Source organism: Punica granatum, chromosome 3 (genome assembly GCF_007655135.1).
Source record: "Punica granatum isolate Tunisia-2019 chromosome 3, ASM765513v2, whole genome shotgun sequence".
Classification (NCBI taxonomy): domain Eukaryota; kingdom Viridiplantae; phylum Streptophyta; class Magnoliopsida; order Myrtales; family Lythraceae; genus Punica; species Punica granatum.
In genome coordinates this window covers 25,198,603-25,209,285 of record NC_045129.1, presented here as the reverse complement: position 1 = coordinate 25,209,285, position 10,683 = coordinate 25,198,603, and the positions used below count along the sequence as shown (strand labels likewise).

General features: G+C 37.9%; 1 protein-coding gene across 2 annotated transcripts; it reads left to right on the top strand.

Annotated features, from left to right (window-relative positions):
- The first annotated feature begins 4,521 nt into the window (after window positions 1-4,521).
- On the top strand, window positions 4,522-9,374 carry LOC116199642 (receptor protein kinase TMK1-like). Of its 2 annotated transcripts, XM_031530093.1 has the most exons (4): window positions 4,522-5,182; window positions 5,504-7,457; window positions 8,032-8,563; window positions 9,039-9,374. In XM_031530093.1, the coding sequence occupies exons 1-3, from the start codon at window positions 4,787-4,789 to the stop codon at window positions 8,559-8,561; spliced, it is 2,880 nt and encodes a 959-aa protein (XP_031385953.1). In that variant the 5' UTR covers window positions 4,522-4,786; the 3' UTR covers window positions 8,562-8,563; window positions 9,039-9,374. The 2 variants fall into 2 exon arrangements, with proteins under 2 accessions (XP_031385953.1, XP_031385952.1); XM_031530092.1 differs by lacking the exon at window positions 9,039-9,374 and having other exon boundaries at window positions 8,032-8,886.
- The last annotated feature ends 1,309 nt before the right edge of the window (window positions 9,375-10,683 follow it).

Here is a 10,683-nt window from a genome sequence, read left to right as displayed (position 1 = left end):
CCAATTCCTCAGGTCGAATCCTCTTCGGCAACACTTTTATTTTCCCTCCTTTTTTCACATACCCATTAAAAGTTAGTTCAGCTGCGCTGTTTAAGCAAGAAGTGACATAATATAGGGTGGTAAGAGGCACTCTTTTCTTTCCCTGATGATGATCCAAGTTTGAATCGTTTTGGTTACCCCATTTTCATTGCATTTTCTCCCTTTGTTTTTTTCCTTTCTTTCCTTCCCTTTCCTTGGCTGCCTTTTTTTTTTAACCCTCTCCTTCCTTTTGCTATTAAAATGGTCTCACGTTTCTTTCCTTGCCTTGTTTTCATGATAATCTCTACTATAATTCATAACCAATAACAAAGTAACCTAAATGGATTTCCCAATTCTAGAGATATTCAAGATTTTGATATTATTCACTTAATGATATCATCTGACAAATTTAAAAATGCCTCCTGAATATGGTCTATTTAACTTTAGGGTTCCATATTTGATAATACATTTGATCCTAAATTGAATGAAGTTATGCTTTCTTTGGCTGTTTTTTTTTCCCTTTCTTTTGCTATTAAAATGGCCCCATTTTTCTTTCCTTACCTTTTTTTCTTAATAGCCTTTATTATAATTCATAACCAATAATAAAGGTTGCCTAACCTAAATGGATTTCCCAATTCTAGAAATATTCAAAATCTTGACATTATTCACTTAATGATATTATCTAATAAGTTTAAAACACTTCCTAGATGTGGTGTATTTAATTTCAGGGTTCCATATTTGGTAATATATGATCCTAAATGGAATGAAATTATGTTTAATAAACTATAAAAATTAATACAAACAATAAATATCCCCGGTGCGAAGCGCGGGTTTTCGACTTAGTTACTAAGTAAAACTGAAAATATACACTTGGTAATAAATTATGTCATTTCCCTCCTTCGCTGTATTACTTTTCTTGAAGGTCTCAATACTTGCTTCCTACTGGAAGAATTCGCCTTTTTTGAAGGTTTGAAGTCGTGCGTGGCCTCAAGACCAGCATTAATCTAGCCTACATTGATTTTGAAATCTTGCAACTGTTCTACAAATTTATGGCCTTTGCCTACTGGTGTGTGATCTTCCCATTTTCATTTTCCACTCCTGAGAGTGCTAGGATTCCGGCTCTTCAGAGGATGTATTTAACGTAGGTCAATTCGTTGGACATACTGTTATATCCAGAGTTGCCGCTATTTGACGCGAAGGGAGATTTGTGATGAACCCTAGATGCATCGAGCATGGGGCCTGATAGAGTGAATATCTTATTTATTATAGACAAGAATGAAGCCTGTGGCATCTCGAGAGCACTGGACGGCTATGGATGATTACGTCCAAGAAGTCTGACGATGCTTGAAAGCAAGGAAAAAATATACAAAGTTTCCCCACGCGTGCACGTATTACATTAATAGTTAAGTGCACCTCATGGTCTGGTATATTTGCATATCAGTTTATTTATATTATGATTTTTGATTTATTTAACTTGAAGTCCCCTATATTAACAAAATAAATCACAAAGTCGAATTGAGTAGCAACAATCAAATTAAGGATGGAAAATTATATTAGACGTAAAAAGAAATTTTGATTAGATGAAAAATAATACACGTAAAAATTAGTGATTAGGATCAGTTAGTTGAAGAAGATGGGACAGAAACATGTTTATGGGACCAGAAAATTGGGAAAAAAAGAGTACATGCGGCAAAGAAATATGCATGTTTCTCATTTTTGTTATTTAATGAGAAAAGTAACGAGAGCAATTAAACACACATAGGGAAGGTAATGAGACTGGTTTCATTTTTTTTACGAATTAAATAATATATTCATTTTTTTATTTTATATTGCCTAATGAAACAAAATACATACACGGATGAAGTTTCTTTCTTTTTTTTTAATTTTAATAAAATAAATTATTAAAATCTTACAACTAAGAGCAATAGCGAGAGCACGTAATCCTTTTTTCCACTCTCCCGGAAATCATAAATCTTTGCTATTTAAATTAGAAAAGTAATTAGAGAAATTGAACACAAATGGGAAAGGTGAGGAGACCGATTTCATTTTCTATTTTTACGATTTAAATAATTTATTCTTTTTTAATTTTATATTGTCTAATAAAATAAAATACATATACGGATGAAGTTTTTTTCTTTTTTATTTTAATAAAATAAATTACTAAATTCTTACCTCTGACAACAGTAAAGAGAGTACGTGATACTTTTTCCACTCTCCTAGAAACATCGAGTTTAATGAGAAAAGTCATGAGAGAAATTGAACACAAATAGGAAAAGTAACCAGACCGATTTCATTTTCCTTTTTTACTAATTAAATAATATATTCATTTTTAATTTTATATTGCCTAATGAAACAAAATACATATACGGACAAAATATCTCTCTTTTTTATTTTAATAAAATAAATTATTAAAATCTTACAATTGACAACAATAACGAAAGTGCGTAATACTTTTTTCACTGTCCCTGAAATTGTTCGAAACTTTATATTAATATTTTATATAGAAGATAGATAGATAGAAGACACAGTTTTGTGCTTAAACTCGTATTGTTTTGAACCTGTGTTGCTTGGAATTTCACGAACTATGCACCCAGTTCAAACAAATCATTCAAAGAAATCGAACTCATCGCTTCGTACATTGGCAAACCAACTACTTACTCCATTCAATATTATTAAAAACGTCCTGTAATTTCAGAAAATAAAGTTGTAAAAGCATAAATTGAGAGAAAAATGATTAGAGTTATCGTAATATATATATATATATTGGTTGCCTCCTACAATATGCAATGGTCACCGTCGTTGACAATCAACAGCTACTGCTACCGTGACCACGTGCAAAGCTTCCACAGGCAGAATATTGATTCGTCTTACCTAGCAGACAATGTTGCCTGTCCAAAAGTGAAGATATTAAAAGTTATCCCTATAAATCGGCTGCATATCCCAAAGGTTGCTTACAATCCCAAGATCAATAATAAAAATTACGAGAATAGTTCATCGAGGCTGAAGACATATGATCGTGATTTCAGTTGGAGAGGACCGTTTACTAGGGGACCCCGTAATTAATTAAATAAATCTCAGTTGGAACAAAATATAATTAAACAAACATTAATTAAACAATTATCTTAATCCGGCGGATTTACGTGTGGAGCATTAACTTAAATTCCGCCGGAGAAGCTTGTCTCGTAATCCTTTTGACCCCAGACGCATCTGCCAGCTGTTCTCCAGTCTCACCCCCCTCCTCCGAAAACATAAGAATAAAATAATTGTATAATCAATTGAATAAACGACAGTAAAAATCCAACTCGAGTCTCGAGCAAGTTTTATTCTTTTTATTCTCCACCCTGACTTTTAACATTTGTTTAAATTTTGACCCTCCCCTATCCCCAGGCGTTATATACTTGAAAACTCGATAGACAGGTTTCACATCTCCAAGTTTATAGTGTATATATATACTTAGACCTCTCTCTCTCTCTCTCTCTCTCTTCTATAGCAAATAGTTCTTTTCATTATTTGATGGAGCAGAATTAGGAAGGAGAGGAAGAATATTGCTCACGAATCATGGCGAAGCGATCGATTAATTTGATTCTCATGTGGCACCAGGCATTACTAAGCATGCAGTAGAAGAAGCACTTCCAGATTTTACTAGGACGAAATAAAGAAAGACCGTGTATATATAATAATAATAATAATAATAAATTGGAAAATTTACTCAATTAGGAATTTTGTTTATTTAATGAGATAATAATGTTGTGTTTGGTTTTAGAGTTAAGTAGAGTTGAGTTTTGATTTTAATTGGGTTGTAATGATTGTGTTGTTGAATTATGAGAAAAATTATGAAAAACTAATGAATAATTAAGAGAAAGTAATGATTAGTTGAGAGAAAATAATGATTGTGTTGTTGAATTGTAAAAAAAGTAATGAATAGTTGAGAGAAGTAATAATTGTATTTTTAAATTGAAGATAAATGAAGTTAAATAAAGTAGAATTAAAATTAAAGTTAAAATTTGTTTATGAAATTAACCAAACCGTAACGGTGAAAACTAAGAGTAATTGCTTCATAAAATCATGATTTGTGTTTTTAGTTGGAAACTGCAATACAACTTACTTTCAGTAAGTAGAGAATCGCATCAATCCTCGGGAGGCAATTGGTATCCACCTGTAAATTGCATATATCTCTTATTTAAATTTGTAAAGGGATAACTAAATGATGAATAAACAAATATGTCAATAGTTTTTTTTTTTAATGTGTGGCTTGATATGCAAAAGTACAATGATAATGAGCAGGATCAATTGGATTAAAAACGAGTCGATTTTTTAAAAGAATAATTTTTTTTTTCATTTATAAAACTCAAATTTAAAATCTTAATGAAGAACAAATAAATGACGACCTATTTAAATTAACCAATAGTTTTGGATTTGTGTTTTTTCTCCTAACAACTGTGTCGTGAACATACTATTTCTCCGTCTTGCATTCAAAGCCTCTTTCCGGTTTTTTCCCTCTAATTTCTTCGTTACGCATCTACTGTTTCTTTTCCACCTTAATCTCCGCCGCTGCTTCTACCTTCCACCCCTTTCCTTTCCTTCTCGTCCAAACCCCACCCCCCCTCTCTCTCTCTCTCTGGAAATCCAATCTCTCGGCAGGACTGAGCACGAAATTCCCTCTCCGCTCTCCGCTCTCTCTCCTTGTGTCTCTCTCTGCTATGCCAGATGCCAAGAACGGGTTACAGGAATAAACCCTAGTAGAGGTGGAAGCAAGGAGTAGGAAGGGATGAACTCAATTTCTGGCCGATTCCTGGTGATTTTCTCGGGAAAATCCGTCCACCCCCAGATGGGTTTTCTCCGGGGCGTAGCGCTCGCCGTACTCCTCTCGCTCTTCGTCTCTGCTTCCGCTCAATCCCAGCAAGGGGACGTTCTCTCAATGCAAGCCCTGAAGAAGAGCCTGAAGCTCCCTTCGTCCCTCGATTGGTCCAACTCCGACCCCTGCAACTGGAAACAAGTGCAGTGCATTAGTGGCCGGGTGACCCGTATCCAGATTGGCAGTCTGAGCGTTAGCGGCACTCTCCCCCCCGACATCCAAAACCTCACCTCCCTTCAGAAGTTCGAGGTGATGAACAACAAGCTTACTGGCAATTTGCCCAGTTTCGCTGGTTTGTCTCAGTTGCAGGTAATGTTTTGGAGTTCAAGGTGCTCGTAATTGAGCTTCCGCAATATATAACACAACTAGGTATTCGGGTCCTATCTTGTCTGCAGATGTTGCTGTCCGAGACAAACTCGCACCCATCTTGTCGAAATTTAACTGTTGCCTGTTGTTGTGTTGCATTGCTTACAAAAATTTCGACTGAAATTCTTTTGTTTTCTCGGACATATAACAGTGTTGGGTTAGAGAGTCCAGTCTTCTTTTCTTGCTTAGCGTCTTTCTTTGCAAAGAGTGTGTTGTTCTATCTGGCTGCAAGAGGACTGAACGTCTTCCACGTTCTTTGTACAGACTCTGCTGCTTCACCACAATAATTTCAGCTCCATACCTTCGGATTTCTTCTCGGGAATGACGTCTTTGCAAGTGATTGATCTTAGCTACAATAGTTTCTTGCCATGGGAGATCCCCGACAGCCTCCTCAATGCAACTGCGCTTAAGAATTTCTCAGCTAATGGAGCCAATGTTGTTGGGAAGATCCCGGACTTTTTTAATGCTGACAACTTCCCTGGTATGGTTGAGCTTCAGTTGGCCATGAACAACCTTGAAGGGGGGCTTCCCTCGGGCTTTGTAGGATCCCCTCTTCAATCCCTTTGGTTAAATGGTCAAAATGGTGAAACCAAGCTTAATGGAACTATTGAGGTGTTAGCCAAGATGACCCAGCTAGGTGAAGTTTGGTTACATGGGAATCAATTCTCAGGTCCAATACCTGAGCTTTCAAACTTGAAGAATTTGTGGTTTTTGAGCTTGAGGGATAATCAGCTTACTGGGGTCGTCCCTGATTCTCTCCTGAAACTCCCAAGCCTTAAATTCGTAAATTTGACAAACAACTTGCTTCAGGGGCCAACCCCAGCTTTTGGATCCTCTGTTACTGTTGATATGTCTGAGTTGAATAGCTTTTGCTTGCCAGACCCTGGCGTTCCTTGTGATCCCCGAGTTACTACTTTGCTCTCCATCGTTAAGTCAATGGATTACCCAGTTAAATTTGCGCAGGATTGGAAGGGGAATAATCCATGTGACACAAGTGATTCCTGGACAGGGATAACTTGTAATGGAGGAGACGTAACAGTCATCAACTTCCCAAAAATGGGTCTTACTGGTATCATCTCTCCTGACTATTCTAAGCTTACGTCGCTGCAGAGGTTGATACTTGCTAATAACGATCTCACCGGTACCATCCCTTCTGAACTCACGAAGTTGCCAAATCTTCAAGACCTTGATGTTTCAAACAATAGGCTGCATGGTCCTGTACCTGTCTTTGGCAGTAAGGTGAGCTTGAAAACAGCAGGAAATCCCGATATCGGCAAGAATATTACCGAGCCGCCATCAGGCTCTCCTGGAGGAAGCAATTCTCCACCTGATGCCAAATCTCCAACTCTGAGGGGTAGCAAGAAATCTAGTATTGGGGTGATTGTTGGATCCTTGGTTGCTGGTGTTTTCGGGGTATCTTTGGTTGGGCTGTCGGTATTTTGCTTGGTGAGGAGAAGGCCTAAGAATTCTGGTAAAGTACAGAGCCCGAATAATGTAATGGTTTTACATCCTCCGCATTCTGGAGATCAGAATGGGGTGAAGATCACTGTTGCTGGATCAAGTGGAACCGGTGCTTCTAGTGAAACCTACAGCCAGAGCAGTGGCAGGACTGGAGACGTTCATGTGGTCGAGGCGAGGAATATGGTCATTTCCATTCAGGTCTTGAGGAATGTGACAAACAACTTTAGTGAGGAAAATGTACTTGGGAGAGGTGGTTTCGGAACTGTATACAAGGGAGAACTACATGATGGGACAAAGATAGCTGTCAAGAGGATGGAGTCCTCTGTAGTTTCAGAGAAAGGGATGACAGAATTTAAGTCGGAGATAGCAGTCTTAACAAAAGTCCGCCATAGGCATTTGGTTGCTCTTCTAGGATATTGCTTGGATGGGAATGAGAGGCTTCTCGTCTACGAATACATGCCTCAGGGGACTCTCAGTAAGCATTTGTTCCATTGGAAAGAAGAAGGGTTGAAGCCTCTTGAATGGACTAGAAGACTGACCATTGCCTTGGATGTTGCTCGGGGTGTGGAGTATCTTCACAGTTTAGCCCATCAGACATTCATCCACCGAGATTTAAAGCCTTCCAACATTCTCTTGGGTGATGATATGCGGGCTAAAGTGGCAGATTTTGGCCTTGTACGCCTTGCTCCTGAAGGGAAAGGCTCAATCGAAACCTGCCTTGCCGGGACTTTTGGATATCTTGCACCAGAATATGCAGGTAAATCTTCCACCTGTAATATTTGGAAAATTTAAGTTTGGTGTTGTGGGTCCAGTTGGGAATTTCTTTGGAAACTTGTGATTTCACCTAAAGTTTGCAACATATATTTCATTGATAGGTAGGATGGTCATTATAGCTGAACACTTTGATTTCCCTTTAGGCCCCTTTTCTTTTCTTATTCTTTTGTCCACTGGGATTATCGAATTGGCATGCCCTGAATATCAATGGGATGGACAAATTTCAGTGCATGGATCCGATCAGACTCCATGAGAAGAGGATATTCCATAATTTTAGTACCTGATCACATTAACCATGATATCTGTTGTTTATCCAAAACCATGATATCTGTTGATGACACATTGTTTCATCAACTGTTGATGATATCTTTGTCATTTTGATGTTGGAAGCAAATTCGCTTTCCTCCAGCACTCACCTAGCAATTTCTCGGGTTGACACATTTCTCCTGTAGTTTTGTTTTATTTTTGTCTGATGATGGAGGATTCCTGTCTATCTGTTAGTAGTTATGGTCTGTTTTAGATACGACTGTAATAATCTCATTAATGTGTTTTGGCAGTGACCGGGAGAGTGACCACAAAGGTGGATGTGTTCAGCTTTGGTGTGATCCTGATGGAGATGATCACCGGTAGAAAAGCACTTGACGAGACCCAACTGGAGGACAGCGTCCACCTTGTCACATGGTTCCGAAGGATGCACCTCAACAAGGAAACCTTCCGGAAGGCAATCGACCCAGTGATTGACATTGACGAGGAGACACTGGGGAGCATCAGCACAGTTGCAGAACTGGCAGGGCACTGCTGCGCCAGGGAGCCCTACCAGAGGCCTGACATGGGCCATGCTGTGAATGTGCTGTCGTCCCTTGTAGAGCTTTGGAAGCCTGCCGAGCCCGATTCTGAGGACATTTATGGGATTGACCTCGACATGACCCTTCCCCAAGCTCTCAAGAAGTGGCAAGAATTCGAAGGGGTGAGCAACTTAGACGAGTCATCCTCCTCGTACTTGCCGAGTGGGGAGAGCACCCAGACAAGTATTCCCACCCGCCCATCTGGGTTTGCCAGTTCGTTCACATCTGCTGATGGACGCTGAAGGTATGAAACAAGTATGAATGTAGAGGTCCGGCTGCCTTCTTCGTGTTGACGTTTGTTTATCCTCCTTTGTGTTGCTATTGTGTTATTGATGATTTTTTTGGGCTTTATTAGTAGTACGACAGACATGGTCAATTGGTTGATCAAACTCCTCAAGGTGTAAAAATTATGTGGTCGAGTCGTCGAAAGAGCAAATGCGTGCAGAAAATTTCTGTTTCAGACTTGATCTGTTTATATCTCTGGTTGTTAGGCTCTTTGAGCATTTATAGAGTGGCCGAAAAATGAACAAATGGAAGAAGCCTCCTTTAGCTTTTCTTTTTGGTTAATATCGATGAGATGTCGTTATAAAGTGTGTAGGGCCATCATGATTTGGAAATATTACGGTCATATCATGTTGTGCGCAATTGAGTCTGGTCTGCCTTGGGATACCATGATCATTGTTGCCTTGCCTTTTACTTTGACATTTCTGATCATGCAGGGCCCATGATGGGCAATAATTTGATCGGATGGTAAACTTTTACACCGATGGGTGTTGCATCAAGCTGTGTTGAATTCTAGCAGCCGGGTGTCACTGTATTTTGCCCCATTAGTCTCCGGAGTAGGTCAACTGTCCGTATATTATATATTATATCTATGTATGTGTTAATTGTGGTTGGACAATTTTGGCTTAACATATGGAGAGAGTGGGAGACAATTTCGTCAAGTTTAATTCTTGTTAATGAAACTTTCTTGTATCTTTTAATTAGCTTTTTCTCTTATGTCGTCGGCCTTCCTTGTAAATCGAAAAATAAAAAGGGCTGATATGTTTCTCGACTGGGCAGTCGCAGCCGCACCGCATAACTAATAAGAAACGGCTGATGATCACATTATTTATTTGGGAAAATCTTTTTCTTCCGAAAAAAGATTTTCCAAACTGCTGAAATATGATTGCTCCTGCTTTTTTTAAAATTTACCAACCCTCCATCCTCTCTATTGGATAGTGCCAATTTATATCTATGTATTTATTTATTAATTTTGTTTTTGTTTTTTGGTTCGTATTTCATTGGTTATGATTACATTATTATTGTTATTATTATGATGATGATGTCTGTTTTGTCATGTATGTTTGAACATTCATACATTATATATGTTTGTTTTTTTGGGTGAAGAGGTATGTTTGTTTTGTAGTAGTGTTTGAAGGCGTAAACGCCTGCCACGTCCCACATTGGGTGGGCAGTCAGTATGCTTGCCAGCTATCTCATCTGTGTCCTTTTTATTACAATAAATACATATTATTTTGATAAGTGCAGTAAAATATATACGGGATCAAACGTTGGGTGCACTTTGTTATACCGAAACAAGTCTATATCACATCGTAATCTCAAAAAAAGAAAAAAGAAAAATAAATAAATAAATATATATATATATATATATATATATAGAGAGAGAGAGAGAGAGAGAGAGCATCACTAATGTCGATTCGGCTCTACGGAACCACCAAATATGGCACCTTTGTAATTTTACAAAATTTTGAGAGCACTTTTAAACGTGGAGTGAGTCGGCTGATCTTCCTTCGGAAGTTTCTGGAGTAAAAATGTTTTCGATATGGTTGAAACATGAGTAGTGATGCTCGTTCAAAAGTAATTTAATATATGTAAGTATTAAGCAATTTAGGAATATTCATCTTCTTTACGACGAGCATCATGTTCTGCTTCGACAGTGACGGCAGGTTTGTCGTGGTTATCTTTTTCTGGTCTTACATTGTATCTTTATATAAAAATGATTAATTGCCGGATATAATGGGCGCTTAGTCTGCTACAGTATATTCTTTCCTTCTTTTTTTTCCAATTACGAATAAGATACAAGACCTAATACAATGAAAGATAAATTTTAAATAATTAATAAAAGTATGTGAGTAGTCTCATTAGGTAGCGAACCTATAATCTCTAGATCAATAGGTAATGGCATACGACATCACACTACACTCATTTTTTATTACAGTACATTGTTTTTGACTTCCTTGATTTTATTCAATTTGTTTATTTTGTTATTATGCCGGCTGCGTTTGGCGGAATTATTTATTGAATCAAATCAATAAGGATTGGTTCAAGAGTGTTATTAAAATCAGATTGGACCAACCAGTC

Coding starts and splice junctions, on each gene's coding strand:
- LOC116199642 (XM_031530093.1), top strand. CDS start 4,787: ATGAACTCAATTTCTGGCCGATTCCTGGTGATTTTCTCGGGAAAATCC. Junction 5,183..5,503: donor CTGGTTTGTCTCAGTTGCAG/GTAATGTTTTGG, acceptor TTCTTTGTACAG/ACTCTGCTGCTTCACCACAA. Junction 7,458..8,031: donor TCTTGCACCAGAATATGCAG/GTAAATCTTCCA, acceptor GTGTTTTGGCAG/TGACCGGGAGAGTGACCACA.